Source organism: Trachemys scripta, chromosome 14, assembly GCF_013100865.1.
Source record: "Trachemys scripta elegans isolate TJP31775 chromosome 14, CAS_Tse_1.0, whole genome shotgun sequence".
NCBI lineage: Eukaryota > Metazoa > Chordata > Testudines > Emydidae > Trachemys > Trachemys scripta.
In genome coordinates, this window is record NC_048311.1 from 29417071 (window position 1) to 29439769 (window position 22699).

At 38.0% G+C, this 22699-nt stretch overlaps 1 protein-coding gene across 1 annotated transcript in view; it reads right to left on the minus strand.

The window, feature by feature from the left end:
• Positions 1-22699, minus strand: part of ABCA5 (ATP binding cassette subfamily A member 5) — a 54956-nt gene that overhangs the window by 12194 nt on the left and 20063 nt on the right. The window contains exons 9-26 of the mRNA XM_034789868.1: positions 21755-21902; positions 20042-20210; positions 18250-18308; positions 17370-17480; positions 16924-17099; positions 16298-16417; positions 15230-15368; positions 14941-15031; positions 14567-14706; positions 12323-12442; positions 11148-11349; positions 9763-9932; positions 8517-8644; positions 5473-5610; positions 3868-3981; positions 2949-3119; positions 1845-1958; positions 535-672 (exon numbers count right to left, since the gene is read on the minus strand). Of these exons, the coding sequence (XP_034645759.1) occupies positions 535-672; positions 1845-1958; positions 2949-3119; positions 3868-3981; positions 5473-5610; positions 8517-8644; positions 9763-9932; positions 11148-11349; positions 12323-12442; positions 14567-14706; positions 14941-15031; positions 15230-15368; positions 16298-16417; positions 16924-17099; positions 17370-17480; positions 18250-18308; positions 20042-20210; positions 21755-21902 (2448 nt within the window). The remainder of the gene's footprint in view (positions 1-534; positions 673-1844; positions 1959-2948; positions 3120-3867; positions 3982-5472; positions 5611-8516; positions 8645-9762; positions 9933-11147; positions 11350-12322; positions 12443-14566; positions 14707-14940; positions 15032-15229; positions 15369-16297; positions 16418-16923; positions 17100-17369; positions 17481-18249; positions 18309-20041; positions 20211-21754; positions 21903-22699) is intronic.

The following is a 22699-nucleotide window of genomic DNA, read 5'->3' on the forward strand; positions in this document are numbered from 1 at the left end:
ACTACTGAAGACAATTTATTTATGCACTTTAGGAGCCTGATTCAGGTTTGCACTGGCTTTACATCAGTGCAATTCCATTGACTTCTGTGGAGTCTCTGCTTGTTTACATGGAGGTAGAGAGAGATCAGAATCAGTACCAATGTATTTTGTCAATTGCAGACTCCCAGTAATCAAAACAGCTCAACTCGACAGACAGAGGGACATGGAATTTGCCTTTATGTATTTAACAAATGCTCTGTTTCTTCCAGCTTCTGAAACTACAACATTTAGCTTATAACAAGGAGGTAATACAAGCAACTTTTTCAGCAGTTGATGCTATTTATAATCCATTAAATGGCCATCAGGCATATTACAGATCAATGCAGAAGGCAAACTCCCCATTCACTTACATGTAGATCAACCATATTACTTTGCAACATATATATGTATTCTGCTAACCCATGTACTAGTGCCCCTGAAGTGACTTTCAAAGTTCTAAAGTTAAATTCCTCATAAAAAGGAACCAACCAACATCCCAATACCCCAAAAGCTTACCTTTATAAAACTAATCAGGCATCCAATAAGAGGATAGATTGGAATGAAGGCACAGAAGACATAATGAAAAATGGTGGTTACCATGAAATATCTCATAAAGAATGCTACTTCAGTGACAACAGTAGAGATCAAAGCAGTCTAAAAAAAAAGAAAAAAAAATCACGTATTTTTATCCAAGCCTATCTCACAAACTGACATGCTCATAATATTTAATACAAGTTGTGACAAGTTAGAAAACTGTCTGTATTATTTCTTAGGAACGTTATGTATGACTCGGTTTCCATGTTCAATTTTATATTGCTGCCTGACTCAATGCAGTTAAAGCAGGCTCTAATGAGGGGTTGTTAAGGTACCTAGGATGGGTAAAACAATGACACAGATGAGACAGCTTCTCAGGTACCTAACTGGGCCTTCAACTGGGGGAACGAATCTACCTGGCTGGCACCAACCAAATTAACATGTTTTCATATCCGCCCTAGCCTTGAAATAGGAAAAGACGCTGAGGGGTTAAAAAGGTGCCACGGCAGAAAGGGAGGGAAGAAGTGGTCAGCTCAGCTGGAAGCTAACAGGGACACAGTCAGCACACAGCAAGGCTGACATACAGACACACTGACTTGAGACCCAGAGTCTCGGAGAAAGGTATGTGTAACTTGGCACCCAGAGAGAATGGGGGACACCATGTTGTCAGGTCTACCTAGGGGAATGCTAAATATGGGTAAGACAACATGCATATAGGTCTTTGTTATTTTTAAATCCTCTTCTCTCAGCTGTGTGTACCATCTGAGCATCTTTGTTTTGAAGAAACTATTACTGACCATTGGCTGCCAAAACAGAACTCTGGCTCAGTTGCACCTACTAGGTAACATGGTTGGCACCCAGAGAAGTGTAACCGAGAGACACGGTTGGAGAGTGGTTGGACTGCAGGATCCTACACCAAAGAGAAGTGGAGGGCCAGGCCTGCTACCAGAAAGGGGTGCACTCGAGGGACTGGTAGATGGTCTCTGAAAGAACAGCCTCCCCAGAGATTGTGACACAAGTAATCCCTTCTCTTATTCCACTCTGAGTAGAACTATTCAAAAGCGTCTGTTGCTGTGGCAAGGAAGAGAAGTAAAGAAACATGTATATTGCCTCATATTTAAACCATTTGTCATTTACTTAATTTCTTTCCTTTTCAGTTGGAAACTAGAGAAATGTCAAATGGTTTAAATATGAGGGAATTATTTTCCAAAAATGATAACTGAAAAAAATGTTGATTTGGCTTTAGGGGAAAAAAATGTTTAAAGTTAACTAAAAACAAGAGGCTGACTTACCATTGAAAAAATAAACGACCAAAATTCTTTGGTATTTTGCACTTTTTTAAAGGTGAAAGAGAGCACGTAAGTGAACAGCACTACTGATGGTACATAGCCAATAAGGCAGAAGATCTGCAAGGGAAAAAAAGATATTTCTTAGAAAGATTCATCATATACTGTGCTGTCAGAATACTCATTATACCCAGGGGTACAAACCTGTTATTGACATTTATTTTGTAAATGCCTGAATACTTTGAGAGTACATTTTTATCTCCAGTTGATCCTGTTAGTTAAAAGCTAATTGAATAGTTTTGAGATGCTGTACTCAGCATTATATGTGCTATTAAAACTTTCTGATAAAAAATGCAAGCAGGGCAGCAAGTCCCATCTCTCAGTTAAATTTAAATCTTTTCTTTAAATCATTTCTCAAGTGGCACTATTGGGTCTCACATAAACACTAATGATATGCATATTTTGGTAAGTGTTGCAAGTCTCAGCCTCAATTAATTTCACTGACTTGCAGAAATTAAAACAAGAGCAGGCAAGTTGGAGGGAGGGATGGAACCACAGTCAAACGATAGCATGCCAAGTATGAAAAGCTCAAAGGAAAACTCAAAGTTTCATAGTTCTCACCTAAGAGAAGAGTTCTGGCTCCAGGGTCCTGAAACATGGACCCTGGAAGGCCTGGGCTCCTCAGCTCCAGGGCGGGGGACCCTGGAAGGCTTCCCCAGAACAGGGGACTCTTGTAGCCTCAGCTGTCAAGGAGCCGCAAGTGTGGGAGTTGGGGCTCTCAGCTCCCTGTCAATCTGCCAGGCAGGCTGCTGTGAAGGTGGGAGCCTGGAAGTTTGGAATCCCCAGTAGCCTAGCAGGTGGGCGTGCTGGTAGGAAGCCAGTCAAGTTACTAACAGAAATCTGCCTGGCAGGCCAGGTTCTGTCAGAACTTTGTTAAAACTGAACAGCCTCCAGGAAATATTTAGATTTCAGCGATCTGGCAAATTCTGGTGAAATAACGTTTGGGTGAAATTTTTCCGACCAGCAAACAAAAATGAACACGTCATATTTCTTATACACTTTGATAAAGGACTTTAATGAGAACAGAGAAGTAAATAAAACTAGACTTACAATAGCAAGGAACTTCCAAGTATCAAAATAAACACCATGATGAAATGCAAATAAGCTTCCTATCATCAGAACAAGGATAATGAAAAATAAAGGAAAGTCAATGACTGCTTGTCCACTCCAGTAAGCAGATGGATAAAGACCTGAGATCTTAAGTTGAGTATAAGCTTTGATCTGTTAAAGGGAAAGAAAATTACAATAGGTGTCAAAACTGCCACAAATGGCAGTAATGTTAATTCTTATCAATGCTTAAACAACTTGGGCCCAATTCTGCTCTCAAATAGTCAGGCTTTACACTAGCATCATTCTAGTGTCTTCATTGGAGTTATTCCCAATTTGCAATTTTTAGACACCAGGGGAGGAGGTCTGTGTATCCACATTTTTCCACAAAAGGACTTGTTAGTTTTGGGAAGAAGGGATAGAAGCAAAACACCTAGTAGGAATATGGACTGAGTACCCTCTATGATCCTACTTTCTTTAGTTTCAGCTGTGCATCCAGCTGGTGGTAGGTTATGAAAAGACTAGTGCACCCAATTCCATCTCCAAATCTACAGCCAGGTCTTCTATATGCAAACCCCCCTTGTTTCTGCTCACATTCATATAATTTGTCTCCGCAACTACTTGTTAAGTCTTATATAAAATTTAACTTATGTACATTTATTCTTGGGGTAGGTGCATCCAGTAAACACTTTGACACATTTAAATGTATTTGAAAATTGAGGAGTCCTGACACACCACTTGGTTCTGAAGTTGTTGTATACTCTACAAATCATCCCACCATTTCGGCCCAGACAACAGCCATTACCAAGTTATTACTGCATGATTATATCATCCAGTAATGACCTTAGAAGAAGGTTTTATATTCGTTTACATACTGAAGATTTAAAATGACCCAAACTGCATAGTTCAAATTGAAGATTACCTTATGGTTTTCTGCATTTTCCATGGCAAAATATGGTGGCACCCCCGTTACAATGATTCCTAGTAACATTGCTTGAAAAAAAGCCTCCAGTCTGAAAACTGTGTCATCAATTTCCTGAAAAATAATTAGACTTCAACACTGGGAAATTAGAATATACTAGAGACAAAAAAACAACTCCTCAAACTTTCTTTTTAAAGTTTCTAAACATGATTTCCTGTGCTCTTGTACCTAGACTCCCAACAATGCCACTTTAGTTACAGCTTATTATAAAAGCTGTATACAAAACTTTAAAATATGGCAATGCACAAGCCTGTTCTATCTGATAAGTGACGTTTATGATATGGATGGGACTGATTACCGTTTAGTTCCAAAAGAGGATAGTTCATAGCTGCTAAGACCTTTTGCACAGCAGCTGAGATAAAAACACAGCGATAAAGTTTTGTGTAGATTTTTGTGCAGTTTATAAAATCAATATATTCAGAAGAGAAAGAAAATGGATAGTTGACTAATGTAACCGTCTCTTTGCTATCCTTGATTACTGCAATCTTGCTCCTCTCAAGTCTATTGAGAATTCTGCTGTTAAGATCATCTTGTTGCGCTAATCACATTATCGCACATTTTGAGTCTCTCTTCTGGCTCTTTGTTCATCTCCCCATCAAATAAAAGCTTCTTGAACGAAATCCAGGCCCCAGTTAAGTCAATGGCATAACTCCCGTTAAATTCAACAGGACAAGGATATCACCCTTTGTCTTTATCTTTAAGGCCCTTCAAAACTGAGACCCATCCTACCCAGGTGATCTAGTAACCCATCAAAACACTGACCTCCACCTTCGTTCTGCCAACATTCCCAGCCTTTACTGCCCACCAGATCAACCCTATACAACTGTGTGCTTTCTCCCAGACTGTGCCTTATACGTGGGAAAAACTCTGATAAAATTCTATCTTATCCTGTTCCAAATCCCTCCTTACGACTCACTTCTACCACAGTCTAATCAAAGCTAGGTGGGTGACAAGCTCTGATCACTCCTCTTGCCCTCTCCCTTTCCCACTCCATTTCTTGCTATCCCCAACAACCAATTAAAAAGCCCCAACCTACAGTACATAATTAACAAAGTTGTGCTAGTTCATCACTATATTAATTTGCTTTTGTGTCATATTTCAACCCCCTACTCATGCTCTATTTGTGTCCTTAGATTTGGGAACATCTCTTGTCTATGTTTGTAGAGTGCCCTGGATTGGGGCCCTCGGGCATCACCATAATATAAATATTTACTATGTATAATTATATTAAAAAAATCTAATATGATTTTTGTAATTCAAAGTTGTACTCCTTAATGTGCAATGTTTCATTACCTTAGAGGCTTTAAATGGTGAAAAAGATAGTAATAAAATAGGCTTGAATTAAATGGCCACACGTGGAACTTTATTGAATCATTTTGACTTATAGCTACATTTTTTCACATGCTCCAATACAGGGCTAACCTCAAGAAGTACCTAAATATTCAAAGCCACAAGACTGCATGCACAACTGCGATTTTGCTATTGTTTCCTTTGTAATTATGCAATTTTAAGCCTATGATACCTCCTGATTTGAACTCCACCTACTTGAATGAATGGGTTACTCCAGATTTGAATATTCTCAGTCACATTTAAGTTGTGGAGAAACAGGTTGCTAATGATGTTCATCAAAACAGGCAAAGAGTGCACCATAGTACTGTTGAATACAGCTGTAAAAATGTAGCTCTACAAAACAAATATTTTCAATGTTAAATTTGCAGCATGAAGGTTAGCACTGAGATATCGTTGGAAGATTTATTAAAAACCCTTTGTACAATATAGTACTCCCTAAAGCATAGTGTTACTAACACTTATCCTAATGCAGTAAAAATATTCACAATCTAAAGGATAGAAACTTAACCAAATTAATTCTAATGAAAATAACTTTATGAAAATGTGCCCTTTAGCTACAAGGTTGGTTGTTAGCTAACTTTAATACTTGTTTGAAGTACTGTTACAGCAGGGTTGGGTCCCATGCTCTTCGAAAGACAAGGTGGGGAGGTAATATCTTTTATTGGACCAGCTTCTGTTGGGGAGAGAGACAAGCTTTCGAGCTACACAGAACTCTTCCTCACATAGCACTTGTGACATACAAGGGGCAGATAGTCAACTGTATAAACTGTTATAGTCCCACTGAAGTCAGAGCTATAACAATTTACACTAGCTGAGGCTCCGCCCGTTCTGTAACAATCTGATGTTAAGTTTACCAAGAAATGGGAACAAAAGGCAGGACTTCAGTATTGCAAATTGTTTCCTCTTAGTAACATGAGGTACAATCCACATTTCTTCAAACCTTACCATGTTCTTCCACTTCAGATCACACGTTGGACTTGAAAGACAGTGCTTTGATTTACATATTAATACACGCACTCCAATACATGCACTTCTCTTTCCATACTAGAGCGTTGTTGCAAGAGCAGTTTGGGTGAGCTGCGAAGGTGAACTGAGAATAAGCTGACAGTCTAATATGAAAAGAGACCGTGTTGGGTGCACAGATTTAATATATTAAACACCCAGATGTTTTTGATGTTTAATTAAAAAGACCATTTAAGTAAAATATACTTAAAGAAATTCCCTCATTTACAGTATTAATCCATCGTTAGCATATGCTAAAATATCTTTTATTTTACTAAAATTTCCAGTCTATTAATAGACAAGCTATCTTCTGCCAGGCAAAAAGCAGTATTTTCTTCATTGTGTTATTACCCCACATTTTTAAAAGATCTAGAATTAACTTATTCTTAAGGTTTTTTAAGTGTCTGGAGATGCTACTGGAGGTTCAGGTGCACAGCACAGACTACATGTAACTGTTGCTATCACCCTAATTTAAATTAGGGCTGTTGATTAATCGCAGTTAACTCACGCAAACTCAAAAAAATTAATTGCAATTAAAAAAATTAATCGCGATTAATTGCAGTTTTAAATCGCACTGTTAAATAATAGAGTCCCAATGGAAATGTATTAAATATTTTGGATGTTTTTCAACATTTTCGAATATATTGACTTCAATTAGAACACAGAATGCAAAGTGTACAGTGCTCACTTTATATTATTATTTTTGATTAAAAATATTTGCACTGTATTAAAAAATAGTATTTTTCAATTCACCTCATACAAGTACCATAGTGCAATTTCTTTATTGTGAAAGTGCAACTTACAAATATAGATATTTTTGTTATGTAACTGAACTCAAAAACAAAACAATGTAAAACTTTAGAGCCTACAAGTCCACTCAGTCCTACTTCTCGTTCAGCCAACCATTAAGACAAACAAGTTTGTTTACATTTATGGGGAATAATGCTGCCCCCTTCCTATTTACGTCACCTGAAAGTGAGAAAAGGCATTCACATGGCACTTTTGTAGCCAGTATTGCAACGTATTTACATGCCAAATATGCTAAACATTCGTAGGCCCTTTCATGCTTCAGCCACCATTCCAGAGGACATGCTTCCATGCCGATGACGCTCGTTAAAAAAATGATGCGTAGATTACATTTGTGACTGAACTCCTTGGGGAGAACGGGTATGCCTCCTGCTCTGTTTTACCTGCATTCTGCCATATATTTCATGTTATAGCAGTCTCGGATGATGACCCAGCACATGTTTATTTTAAGAACACTTTCGCTGCAGATGACAAAACGCAAAGGAAGTACCACTGTGAGATTTCTAAGGATAGCTACAGCACTCGACCCAAGGTTTAAGAATCTGAAGTGTCTTCCAAAATCTGAGAGGGATGAGGTGTGAAGCATGCTTTCAAAAGTCTTAAAAGAGCAACACTCTGTAGTTTCCACATCAGAACCCGAACCACCAAAAAGGAAAATCAACCTTCTGTTGGTGGCATCTGACTCAGGTGATGAAAATGAACATGCGTCAGTCTGCACTGCTTTGGATTGTTATCGAGCAGAACCCATCATCAGCATGGACGCATGTGCCCTGGAATGGTGGTTGAAGCATGAAGGGACATATGAATCTTTAGCACATCGGCACGTAAATATCTTGTGACGCCAGCTATAACACTGCCATGAGAACACCTGTTCTCACATTCAGGTGACATTGTAAACAAGAAGCAGGCAGCATTATCTCCTGCAAATGTAAACAAACTTGTTTGCCTGAGCAATTGGCTGAACAAGAGGTAGGACTGAGTGGACTTGTAGGCTCTAAAATTTTACATTTTTTTTAATGCAGTTTTTTTGTACATAATTCTACATTTGTAAGTTATATTTTCATAATAAAGAGACTGCACTACAGTACTTGTATTAGGTGAACTGAAAAATACAATTTCTTTTGTTTTTTACAGCACAAATATTTGTAATCAGAAATAAATATAAAGTGAGCACTGTACATTTTGTATTGTGTTGTAACTGAAATCAATATATTTGAAAATGTAGAAAATATCCAAAAATATTTAAATAAATGGTATTTTATTATTGTTTAACACTGTGATTAATTTTTAATCGCTTGACAGCCCTAATTTAAATATGAGCAATAATATCGTCTCCTGAAAACATCTTTCAGAGAACAGAGCACCAAAAACTACTTCTGAGGTACCCAGAAAAGGCCAGCAGCACTGTAACACATGCCCATCTTACTTACCTTTTCTGAAAGCGACACATTTAAAGCTGCACTGTGGGGTGCAGCTGACACGTAATCACTGTCATTGAACATCTCAGTCAATATCTTCTGGCTTCTGAGAGCACTGATGAGATTATCAATATTTGATCCTAATATAAGACAATAAAGAAGCACACATGACTATTCATCACAAAAGTATTTTGGTTGCATGCAAACTTTACACTGAAATTATGAACGCATTTATATCAAGATAACAAGAGAGAGTAGTTTTCCAATATCATCTTCTTTATGAGAAGTTACTGTTGTTTCTCTCCATGTATAGACTCTTCAAATATTTTAAATAGTGCTTATGTTTTTATTTCAGCTCCCTCCTTCAATATCCACACAAAAAACTTAGAAAAAGGGAAGTTTTGTTTGTACACCAAATTAAAGTAAATTATAGTTCAGAAATGGTTATAAAAATATCAGGGGGCACACGGATAAGTTTGGATAATCAAGGTTTCAGTGAGAGAGACTTGTTTTAACTGGAGTTATTTATCATGGATAGGATATTACTCTCTTTTGGAAAACAGCGTTCAAACAATGGAGGTTATAAGGTATATGAATGGTGTGTGCCTAAGATATTGGACACAATGTGTTTTTCTTATTGTCATGACTAGAGGTTCGTGGACTTTACTCAGCAAAACCTTAAAAAAATAAGGGCGGATGAATATGCAATTTAACCACGCAACTTTTAAGGTGGACTTTTCAAATGTGCTCAGCGTTGGCCTAACTCTGCTCCCACTGACATCAGTGCTGGGAACTTCTGAAAGTCCCACCCTTAAATTGAATAGGTGGGTCATTTAAGAAAGCCATTTTCATTCCCATAGCAGCATATAGAGTCAGAATGCCATGCAATGGAAAGACTGAAGAATTTCTGGATCTTAATCATACAGCTCCTGACAGCAGTTTTTAATCAAGTTTGGATAGAGGTTCACTCAGCTTTAGTTATCACCCATGACTGATTAACACTGGAATGTTCCGATTTTAAAGCATATTAGATGCTTTTATGTTCTCTACGTTGCAAATTAAAAAAATTCAACCACCAGCCATTCATTGCAGTGATCATTCTTGAAGCTCCAGGCTACATTCCACCTCCTTTCAAGTTCTGTATGGTTTATTGTCTCATACCAATGGGATGTTAAGTTTAAAAAGACATTATTAAAACTGGAGTATTAAATACACATTAGTAATCCAGTATAACTGTATTTGCTTTTTTTCTTCTCACCTGTGGAGTTCTGAAGGAGGAGACTTGTTTTGTACCTGTAGTAATTTTCTCCAGGCTTCAGCAAGTACAAATCTGGGGAAAGTTTGATGGGAACCACAGGACTTTTGAAGTAGTGATGTATAAGAAACATTAAAATCTGAACTACAAGAAAAACTAAAAAAAGCAACAACCTGAAAGAAATAAAGTGATTTAAGTAAAGTTCAGTGGAAACTGATCCTAATTATTTGCATATTATTTAAAACAAGTTGTCCCTCAGGTGTCAGTCGCAGGGCCACAATAGATAAAGACATTATCATTTTGGTTAATGGAAGTCTAATCATGAACACCCCGATTCAGTCCATAGACTACAGTTAACAAAAACTAAACACATAAAAGGCAAAGCTCCTTATTGACTTCTTACCGTAATTCAAAACTGCTCTGGAAAAAAAAGCAAGTGATGTTGGAGGCTATAGCAGGCAGCAACGTAACCAAAACAGTACAGACATCATATTGTCGTCAGTATTATCTACAGAAGAGGCTCATGCCCAGGGAAGCAAATATTCATCAGCAGCATCAAGTATTATGATAGCCATGCTTTTATATAGTTGTCCTGGGCCTCAGAAAGGAAAAGGTTGAGAACCCCTGTTCTACAGTGTCCCCACCATTGCAATCTTTTTGATTGTAATCACTCCCATGCCCTGATTTCACATCCTCCCCCGGCCATTTAACTTCATCTGTCTTAAAATCATTTCACTTTACACTTGCCATCTTTCAAAAAACTCTCATCCCTACTGCCTGCAGCTTTCTGATGTCTGTTTCATTTAATGCAGCTGCTCCCAGACCCTAGAGTAATACTGTTAGTACACTGGTGTGATAAATATTCACTTTGGTACCAAATATAATGTTTTGATCAGTCCATATTCTCATCTGTTTCTGTGCAGCACTCATGGCTAAGCCACATCTTTTAGCCTAATCCTTGGTGGAATTGCCGGCACTGATCAAGCTTCAGCAGCACATATAAGATTCCACTTGTTCTACATCTTTTGCATTTCAACATTTTTTCTATTGTCCCTTTTCCAAGATGCAATCATTAAGTCTTCATTGTAAGTTCAAGCCTACTACACTGATTTTCCATGGTAGCAAAGAGCACCATGATTAATTTAAACACGTTTGTCGGTTATATGACATCATCTCCATAAACTAAAGAGCTTAACTCCAATGTCACGCCCTCCAACTCATCTAACGTTCTTAATGTCCAGTTTAAAAACCATGATGAAAAGCTACATTATACACCACAGGTATAAAACAAACTACTAAAAACATATCTAAGCATGTTTGCCATTTGAACTTCTGACACTCATAAATGGATTTTGGTAAATGAAACGGTAAGCCAACTTAATACTTACATAATTCCCAATGACTTATTTTCACGTCTTAAGTTAAGGAAGTGAACCTTTGCTATAGTAGAGACCTGCTGTTTCCAGAGAGCTGTATTGCTTACTGCAGATGATTTTGTCTCAGAGAGTATCAGTAGGCTTTGTTCCATCTCATCAAGTGATTTTGTATCCACTTCCTCGCCTGCTGACTGGGAATTAAATATGCTATAATCTATAGGGAAAGAGAGGGGCATATAAACGAAACATAGGATTTACCTTTCCTGATGAAGTTAACGGATCACGTCATGTAGTATCCTGCCTTCAGGAGTAGCCAAATGGTGGTGGTAGAAATGCATCTAAACAAACTGTGCAATGTTGTACAGAAGCAGAAAAACCCCTTTCTGATCCCCTACGCAACCAGCATACACGCAAAAGATGGAGATTTTAATTAGCCCAATTAATTTAGCCTATGCAACTATCAATATTGCTAGATAACATGGATTATTCAGCTGTTGAACTATCCTATATTCGGAAAGTTGTTTAGAAAGAGTTTAATACCCGTAGTTAACAACAAAGCCTAGAAAGGTGAGAATACTTTCATCTATTAAACATGGAACATAGAGGGGTATTGCTTACTTTTGGAGTAATCTCCTAAATGATAGCAAGAAGCATTTCAAACAGGCCTCTGATTTTACACCCAGAATCATATGGGTTGCAATTAATTGTGGGTATAAATGATGGTTAGATATTTAAATTCTATTTACAGGTACAAATATATTTTTCCAATCAAGTGGCTGGTAATCTAAATTGTATTTCCTGTGTCCACAACTGAGTGCAAGTTTCCATAGGGAAACGTATATTTTTGAACTTTCAGCCTTATTTAAAAAAAAAAGGACATTAGATTTAAGGACTCTGAAATTTATCCCTGTACAGAGGTTCAGCACAAGACCTGTACAGCTCTGGACCTCAGACAGGGTTCATTCTCCAACCTCTTTGCCCTTTGTTTGCTGTTCTGGTCAGGTATTTCAAGGAGCCCACAACAGCATGTGTTCTTAATTGTCACATACTGTTTGATGTAAAATTCTATGATAGGACATTTGTGTTATTTCTGCTTTTCATAGTGAAAAGTGCTCAATACAATTTTACAAAAATGAACCACGACTAATCAAGTCACAAAGAAAAAGGTAAATATAGTTACATCTCACCTGCTTGATCAATTTCTGCTTCAATTTCCAGCTTCAGGAACACATCCTCCAACGTTGTCATGGAAACTCCATAAGTAATAACACCCAAATGTGAATGAGTGTCTAGATCAGAAAATAATCCTGTAGAGGTGAAATAATGTGATTGCTTGGCAACAAAATTACATTTGCCCACCAGAATTGCCTCTGGATTTAATAAAAAGCCATAGCGTGCCCCACAAGGTGAGACTCTTTAACGAATACACGCAATATATGTACAATATGTTAATTATAGAGACCCAGGCCATGGTGCTATAGTTAATGCTGAGATGAGTTTTGCGTTTAAAGCAGATCTTCAATCAGTATGTTAGGTATGAGAAACGCAACACATTCTCGCCAAAACAACAGCATTTACTCTCCAAGTACAAAATGAATTTTTTGAGAACTTACAAGTAAGTCCATTAAATAGTTTATGAGTTAAAATTAATTTTAAAATGAGTCCTTAAAGAAATGTAGCACCTGTCAGACCTGTGCTTTGTCCCAAGTGGTCTTAGTAATAGAGCTCAGTGACATTTTCTGAATGGTTTATTCACAAAAAGATGCATACACACTCCACCCCCTCCATACACACCCCTGAAACTGCATGTGTCTGTGTCATTTTTAGCCCAGTGGTTGCTTGGGTTGTAGGAGACCCAGGTTTGAATCCCCACTCTTGAGCAGAGACATGAATTCAGAGCTCCCCCTTCTCAGATGAAGGGTCCTAATCACCAGGCTACAGGCATTCCACTCCCAATCTCTTCTGTTGAAGCTGCTCTACTTTTTATGACTACATAAATATTCATTGGGCCAGGGACATATATAGAATGACTCTCTAGATTGGAGTTTAAGGCCTTAAACTCCACCGCTTAGGTAGGAGTTGTCGATTCAAGTTTTCTCTCCATCTGATTCAGAGGAGGATTTGACTCTATATGTCCTACCTCCATGCAGAGTATTAAGTTATGGAAGTGCAAAGTCAGAGCACCCAAACAACCTTGCAAGATCCCTGCAATATATTTTACATCTATACTCTCAACCTTAACTTCATTTTAAAGCAGTTTTTGTCTGGGATTTGATTCAATCCATTGTATTTGTTCCACACTCCCTCTCTCATAGAAGCAAATTTCCCTGTGATGACACAATGTCCTTTCCAGCTCACAACGGGCTGTATGGCTCGTATCTCTTTTGCCATCCGTACATTAAAATGGTCCAAGTTATTTTTTTATTTCAATTTGATAAAAGCAAAAAGGGCGTGCGTAGTACAAGAGCTTTATCTTGGACCAAGAGGAGGGTCCTCTGCATTTCCATTGTTAAAACCTATCCTCCTCTGCTTTACGTATTTACCGCCAAAGCCTCACCTCACAGTTAATGTACCAGGCTTCCTGTCAAGGAAGGCTAGGCTGCCTTGAGCAGCTACTAGGAGAAAGAGGTGATGAACCCCCTCTCCTCCAGATGCTGAACGCAGTCCCTAAAGCAGTCTTAGGGCTTGTCTACACTTGAAACGATACAGCAGCTGCACCACTGTAGACACTACCTACGCCGACGGTAAATCGTCTCCGGTTGGCATAGATAATCCACCTCCCCGAGAGGTGGTGTCTAAATTGATGGAAAAATTCTTCACATCAAACTATTGCTGTTTACACCAGGGGTTAGGTTGGTTTATCAACGGCATTAAGGGGGTGTGGATTTTTCACACCCCTAAGCAATTTTAGCTGGATCGACCTAACTTTTTAGCATAGACCAGGCCTAACTATGTCAACACTACAAGTGCTCCATCAGCACAACTATGATGCTGTAGTGTAGACACTTACTATAGTGACAAAAGGGGTTTTTCTATCACTGTAAGATATACACCCTCAGGAGATGGTAGCTAGGTCAATCCATCAACCTAGAAGTGTCTATACAGGGCTTAGATCGGCTTAACTGTCTCACAAGGGTGTGAATTTTTCACACCCCCTTAGCAAAATAGCTAGGTTGATTTCAATTTCAGGTGTAGAGCAGGCCTTAGTCCCCACCTGCCCAAGAAATGAATGAGTGACTGGGAATTAAGGCAAAGAACATGCTTACAAATTTTCAACACTATTGTCAGTTTTCACTGCCTAATTATAAACATCAGAAAAAGTACATCTGTAAAGAAAAATGACAACATACTTCTTTGAAGGCACCATTATGATCAACTGATTTCCCCCTACACACACATTAGCTCAGCATTGAATTACAATAGCATCATACCTGAAAACTTGTCCATCTCTTTAAAAGGTAAGGTATACACAAGCTGCAGTTCATTCTGTTGTACCAAGCTGGCTCCAGGGATATGCTGTCTGATCAAGGCTGTTGTAGCTTCTGTATTGCAATACCCATCTATGTGCATACTAAAAATACAAAGTATTTTAAAACCTCTTTGTTTCTTCATTGCCATTTTTTTGAAAGTGTAGCCAACAGAGCAACAAAACAGTGAAAGTGATATCTGACCTTCCCAAATGACAGAAAAATAAAATCTTTAAAAATGTAGTAGGATATTTTAAAATTATCCTACATCTTAAGGGGAAGACAAAGCAAATATAACATGACACAATGAAGGTGGCTTATAAACTACAAAATAATACCTCAAGCGGTAGCCAACTCCCCATTTGGTTTTGAGGAAGAGAGACGAGCCAACACATTTCAGCATCCCTTGAGAAATCACAGCTTTTCGATCTAGAAACAAAAACAGGCGTTTTTATTCTGAGGACCCTCAATCTACTCATAAAACAATGGCATGACTAAAGAGAGAAAACTCTGCTATCTACAGACAGTGGAAGGAGCACCTGTTTACCTTATATGCTAAAAACAGTTCTAATTTACACTTTGCAAGCCCCCAGTAAATATATCCCACAGGGCCACAGCAAAACTCACCAGCAAGAATATCTGCCTCATCCATGAAATGAGTACTGAATACTGTTACCCGATTGGCTTGTCTGTTTTTCAGGAGATTCCAAACAACATGCCGAGAACATGGGTCCATACCAGCAGTTGGTTCATCCAAGAGTAAAACCTACATAATGATTAGGAAAAAGGGCATAAAAAAATCCAAACCCTCCACAGTCACATCTGAGATACCCACATCACAAAATCCGACAGAAACCAGGAAGACTATTAATTCAAGGGCAGTTATGCTCTATTTGTTTAAAGGTAGGGTGGGAAAAATTTCTTACTTTAACCAACTAAAAGGCATGCAAAACATCCATCATCACTACTTTCTTTTTAAAAAAGTACATCACCTATTTGTGATAAACAGAAAAGTCACACACTATGTCACAGAAATGCATCTTCACAATTGGATATGTGCGGTTCCCACTATAAATAAATTTCAACTACAATGGTAAAAAGACACATTGGTTCCTTTTACCAATAGTTGGTGAAATTAAATATGTATGTTTTTAAAAAGGTAGGACATCATGAAGGGGATTGTCACTTACATCTGTACACTGCAGCCTTTAAACATGTACCCAGTCTAAAGGAGCATCACACCTTATAGGTCACAAATAGCAACCATTTAACTCCGTAATCAGATAGAGCCATATACTCTCTGTCATGTCCCAGGTGCTTGCATGGCTTTTTCAGGCCATGAGCCTGCTCTCTCTGACAACTTGCACTGTACTGTTTTGAGAGGGTGCAATGCGCTACCCTCCATTCCAGATGCAATGTAACTTTTTATGCTAATTTACCCCAGAAAAGCATGATAGAATCCAGTTAGTACATTCACTAACACAAGTTAACTCTTTGCAATGTAAAGGTTGCATGCTTCAACTTGGCAATTTTAATTGTTTAAGCCAGAGTTGGTATGAAACATAGGAACAGTTGACATATTTTTGCACCTTATTTGCATCGCTTGTAATTGCCAAGTAATATGAGCACAGGTACACTATGCATGCATATATACGGAACAAGCAGTCATTTAGTACTGTGCTTATGCCCCCTTACCTTTGGGCTCCCAAGAACAGCGATTCCTATTGACAGCTTTCTCTTCTGCCCTCCACTTAATTTTTTAGCTTGGTTATCTCGGATGGGCTGCATATCCAAATCATTCATCACTTTCTGCACCTTTAAAAATATACCAACAGGAGTGTTTCATGTCAACAGAAATGAGATACAGTGATTAGAACATGACTGGCATAATTATCAGCAATCTTATGTTATAGTTTGACAAATTATTGATCATTTTAAATTTTTCTAATTAATATTTTTAAGCCCCTTTCCTGGAATGAGCTTCTTGGAGGCAACCCCCTGTACCAACTGTCAACGCAGTGTCTATTACAGGATCACGGCCTTGAAGTTTAACCTACCAAGAATGGATAAATTACAGGAGGCCAATGTTTGTAAACATGCATTAGTATTTAGATGTTCCATTTTGTTCTTCTAGAGCAAACAAAGTCAACAACCTTTACTTAAAGAAAGTATCTTCATATATTTTCCCTCTTCAATAAAACAGCGTATTGGTCTTTTATTGTAAACAAGACTTGCAAAGCAACTTCCATTATGCAATCAGTAAAACTATTTTAATAAACAGTGAATACACATTGTATAGAATTTATACCTGAGTGACCTACCTCTTGTATCAGAGCATTGGGAGATATCCCTTTAATATGAGCAAATATTGATAAATTCTCTTCCACAGTTAATACGTCAAAATGTATATCTAATTGTGGGCAAACGCCCGTTATCTTTCGTACATCGAGCATTTCATCAATTTCAGAGATTCTGTGTCCATAGACAGATGCAAACCCTAAAGAACAAAAAGTTTAAAAAAACTGAAGTGTTTTTTAAACCCAACCACCACTTTGATTATCAGCACAGACACGCTAACTCCACCAATTAAAATGTATGTATAATTTAAAATTAACCTATTTCAGAATAGCCTGAGAAAAGGAGTGTAACTTGAAATATCCTCAAACGTCAGTGGCCTCAGGTTTTGAAGGAAGGAAAAAAGGACATTAAAATTAGTAGATTACAGCCATACACTTCCTATTTTTTCCTAAAGCCAGAGAATTCTCACCATCAGAAGGTGGGCAGAGTCCACAAAGAATGTTCATCAGTGTTGTCTTGCCTGTTCCACTGTGCCCAAGTAAAGCTGTAATCTGACCCTCATATATGTCAAAGGATAAACCTGACCCAGAAAGAAGAAAGGAACAAGTGAAATAAGAAGTTAGTGACATTGGTTGTGTTAGTTTGCACAGGTTTACGTCACTGCAGTAAATTCAAATACTAGCATATAGGCTATGCATTTACGTTGTATTCCAAGGAACATCTCACCTCAACATTTTAACACAGCCTGGTAAAACTGCAACAGCAGCAATAAATAAAAGTGGGGATTAGATTCCCTGCTAGCACTGCCTATGAGGAGACCTGAGCTTAGAAGCAGTTAGTGCAGTGGTTCTCAACCTATTTACCATTGTGGGCCAATATGCAGCTCTCTTTGTGTTATGTGGGCCACATCCACACGATATGTATACTACCTGTATGGCCCTGATGATGTCACATGAGCCACAGCTATGTGCTGACTGGGCCACAAGCAGCCCACGGGTTGAGAACCACCAAGTTAGAGGCTCCCATACCACCAGCTCACAGGAGCCAGTAAGAGGTTCCTCTGTGCATACTCACTGGAGTTAGGAGACAGAAAAGGGGACTAGGAGAATGAAGGGAAAGACGACACCCCACAAGGTAAAGGACTGAAGAGGAGGGAAATCCTATAGAGTCTGCTCCGTGCCCCTTTGTCATACAGTTACAGGCAGACTGGCTAAAGACACGAGGGAGAACACACCCAACCATATTTAACACTTCATGCTCCCACCCGAAGAAAAAAGCACAAAAGACATTCATGGGTTATTTCTCCTTCCATTTCTGATACGAAGCTTAGAAGGTAGAAATTTTCTTACTTCTGAGAGCCTCCACAGTTTCACCCTTTTTTCTGAATGTTTTCTGAACACAGCTGATTCTGAAAGAAGACATGTCATTTTATTAAAGAAGAAGAGCTTAAAAATATCATTTTCTTTTGCAAAAAAAGATCAAGATGAACAACTCTGCAATGCTGATATAGGAAGATTTTGACACATTTTACTGCTGTGCTGAAATCACACAAACTGTGTTGGAAAAACATGTAAGCAAACCAAGAGAGTGGACATCTTTTTGCAATCTTTTGCTTGAATTGTTTATATTATTGCCTCTCTGTGCTGGCAATATCGGGTGGGGGTGTGTGTGTTTCCTCATTGACTTCAGTATTTTCTATCATGGCAACTGAATAATTCTTTAAGTAACCCATACCGTTATTTATTTCTAATAGCACCAACAATGTACTAGGCACTTTCTAAACAGAAAAGAAGGCCCAGTCTATGCCCCAGTCAGCTCACAGGAGACAGACAGATGGATGGTAGACAGAAGAGGTGAAATGTATTATTAGAGTGGACAAAGTGGTGATAAGTAAGACTAAGTTAACCCTGCTATGTTTTTCCTCTTCTAAGGAGGATATATGAAATCCCCGTCCTCCCCCACAATTACGCCTCAAACATATTAAGATAAAGGTAGTTGAGCTAGTTTCTCCGAAGGCCCCATGACAGAGGTAGGTCTTTGAGAACTCTATGAACTCAGAAAGTATAGAGGCTGTACAGATGAAGTCAGGAGGTGCGATCTATGTGTGGAGAGCAAGGTGGGGGAAAAGGGTCTGAAATCTTTGTGTGAGAGTTGACAAATATGGGAGCATGATGCTGGCACCAGTGACTCAGGGGAAAGCGTTGGTTGATGTGGAATGAGGCAAGGAGTAAGAATGATCCAGCATTTTATATGAGCTTAGAAAGATCTGGGGAGAAAACCTGACCTTCACACTGAAGTGGATTTATTCAAAACAATTTTTTGAGACATTAACAAAACAAACAAACAAAATCAGTCTGATTCTGGCCACTGAACACAAAATATTTTTGTTTGAGACTAATGGAACCATGTAAGAAAAATGGAGATTTGGATTATTTCTCAATGTCTATCATGCCACCATAACAGCAAATAACAATAGCAGCGATTTCATAGCTCATATGGAGATTGAGACTAAACGCTGATATTAAAATATTGGGAATATCTGAAGGTACAGATGTAAGAGAATTAATGGCATTTTCCACATGGACTGCAAAAGGTGCTGGAAATGGATCACTTTTACGGTGCTGTTGTATATCATGTCCTGGGAAAGCTAGTCTAGTGGCTCCCCTGTGTGGCTTTGGTGGAATGTGCAATTCTTCGCATAAATACCAAAAGGATTTACAAAACCTATCTGAATCTAGTTTTCAAATTTAATAGAGAAATACTTTTTTCTTGAACTGTAAACCCACCTGACTTCGGCATCTGAAACCACTAATGGCATCACTGAAACCGAAGAACCTGGATTTCATTTTGCTTCATCCTGCTAGACTAAGACTATTTTCAGGAGGTTTGATTTGATTGACACACAGTAGGTAAACATTTCCTTTTCCAAAATCAACTTTGTCGTCTTTGGAAAACATCCATATAATGGAAAATGTGGCTTCACAGAAAATGGACAATTGCTACTTAAATGTGTAAAGAACTAGATGTAATGCATACCATATGCTAATTGAATCAACAGATTAAAAATTACTGTTAATTCCCAGGCACACACGAAACAGGAGAAGTGCGACAATGAATCTGTGCCATTGCAGGAAGTTATACCTGATAGCTTCTTTTCCCTGAAATTCTGAAGATACAGGTTCAACCATCTCACTGAAACTTAAGCTTCCATTAACACTACTCTCATATAACTCCTTGTAATTTCTTCTGCGCTTTGACCAAAATGAGGGCTTCATAAAGAAAAATGATGTCCGTCGTAATCCAAACTCACCTAAGCAATAAAAAAGAAAGAAAGCCTTCTGAATGTTAAGCACAAATATGATTCAGTGTTTGAATTTTGGCTACAAAAACTGGGCCTAATCATGCCACATTCCTTATCTTGGCATTAAACCCACCACTATGGTTCTGATTAAGGAAAGCATCCCTATTCAGCGAAGTCTATCCTTAAGTGTTTTGCTGAGAAGTGATAGATTTATGCAAGTATTTAAATACTTTCCAGAATCAGGATCTTGAGAAGAGTGATTTAAATACACACTTCAAAGAAAAAGATCAGAGGCAAAGGATTTTGTATTGAAAGAGCTCACGCATGCAGTAGAGAGGAATATGTTCATAGGTATTAATAAATTTGTTCCTAGATGTATCACACTTATTAACACATCAATAATTTAACATAACATCTTGGACAGACACAATTCCCAAGAACAACAATTACAAAGACTGTGATAACAGCTTGGTCAGTAAGGAAAGAAAATTATTCTGGAACAGTAAGAAGAACTTAACGTAAGAACGGCCATACTGGGTCAGACCAAAGGTCCATCTAGCCCAGTATCCTGTCTTCTGACAGTGGCCAATGCCAGGTACCCCAGAAGGAATGAACAGGTAATCATCAAGTGATCCATCCCCTGTCGCCCATTCCAATCTTCTGACAAACAGAGGCTAGGGACACCATCCCTGCCCATCCTGGCAAATAGCCACTGATGGACCTATCCTCCATTAATTTATCTAGTTCTTTTTTGAACCCTGTTATAGTCTTAGCCTTCACAACATCCTCTGGCAAGGAGTTCCATAGGTTGACTGTGTGTTGTGTGAAAAAAATACTTCATTTTGTTTGTTTTAAATCTGCTGTCTATTAATTTCATTTGGTGACCCCTAGTTCTTGTGTTATGAGAAGGATTAAGTAAGACTTCCTTATTTATTTTCTTCACACCATTCATAATTTTATAGACCTCTATCATATCCCCCCTTAATCGTCTTTTTCCAAGCTGAAAAGTCCCAATCTTATTAATCTCTCCTCATGTGGCAGATGCTCCATACCCCTAATCATTTTTGTTGCCCTTTTCTGAACCTTTTCCAATTCAAATATATCTTTTTTGAGATGGGACGACCACAAAACAGATATAACAAAACATAACCAAGCAGAATCAAACCCTAATCTGTGTGGTTTTTTTCCACTTCATTAGTATATTTCAGAAAAGTAAAATTTATTTGAATGAAAAAACATATATTTTAAAGTAATATTTAAGACATTTATAAATACATTTCTAAATATTTATTAGCCACACTTCTCCTCTTTTTGCTTGATGTGAGTGTTGCTTTACATGAAGTTAAAGAAAAAGAAGAACACAGAAAGTGGCATTACTATATACCAAAGTGTCTTGGACACTTTATTTAAATACAGTATGTTAGAGCCATCAATTAAGGGTCTGGTTTTCAGAAGTGTTTAACACCCAAAGCTGCCAGATTTCAAGTGGAGTTATGAAATTCAGGACCTATGTGGTTCTGTTCAATATTTATCTCAGATTCTAAACAACATACCTGGAATGACCTGATCAAGATAGACAGCTAGAAGTAGGTAAAACATGCTATCCAGAACCAGTAAAATAAGAGAAATAACTAGTGGATAAGGGCCATGATTTAAATTTGAAAATATTGCACCATCTTCATAATCTTCCAGATACATGACCTGCAAACCAACATGAAAAAGTTTAGATGCTACAAACTGCCTTTTCACCAACCTGAAATTAAACATGACAACACAGTACAAAAATAAAATTACAAAGTAATATTATATAAGAACTAAGGGTGGGCGATTGTCATGGTAACAAATGCAAAAAAGATGAAACTACCATTACAGTTTGTTTGCTGCAGGGAATTATAAAAAGTTATGCTTTATGCCATGAATAAAAAATAAAAAATTCACAAATGTACAGAAGAAAAATAAACTATTTAAAATATTTGAAATTGAGGTGAGACAAATATTTGCAGTGTATTTGTAACTTGATAAGTTGTATCTTAAATAACAACAGTTACACTGAGTCAGACCAATGGTCCATCTAGCCTTGTATCCTGTCTCTGACAGTAGCCAGTGCCAGATGCTACAACTAGTCAGAGGTTTAGGGACACCCGGAGCACAGGATTGTGTCCCTGAGCAACTTGACTAATAGCCATTGATGGACCAATCCTCCATGAATTTATCTAATTCTTTTTTAAACCCAGTTGCACTTTTGGCCTTCACAACATCCCATGGCAACAAGTTCCACCGGTTGACCATGCGTTGTGTGAATAAGTCCTTCCTTTTGTGTTTTAAACCTGTTGCCTATTAAATTTCACTAGGTAACCCCTAGGTTGTATGTTATGTGAAGGGGTAAACAGTATTTCCCTATTCATTTTCTCCATACCTATCACAATTTAATAGACCTCTATCATATCCCTCCTTAATCATATTTTTTCTAAGATGAACAGTCCCAAACTTTTTAATCT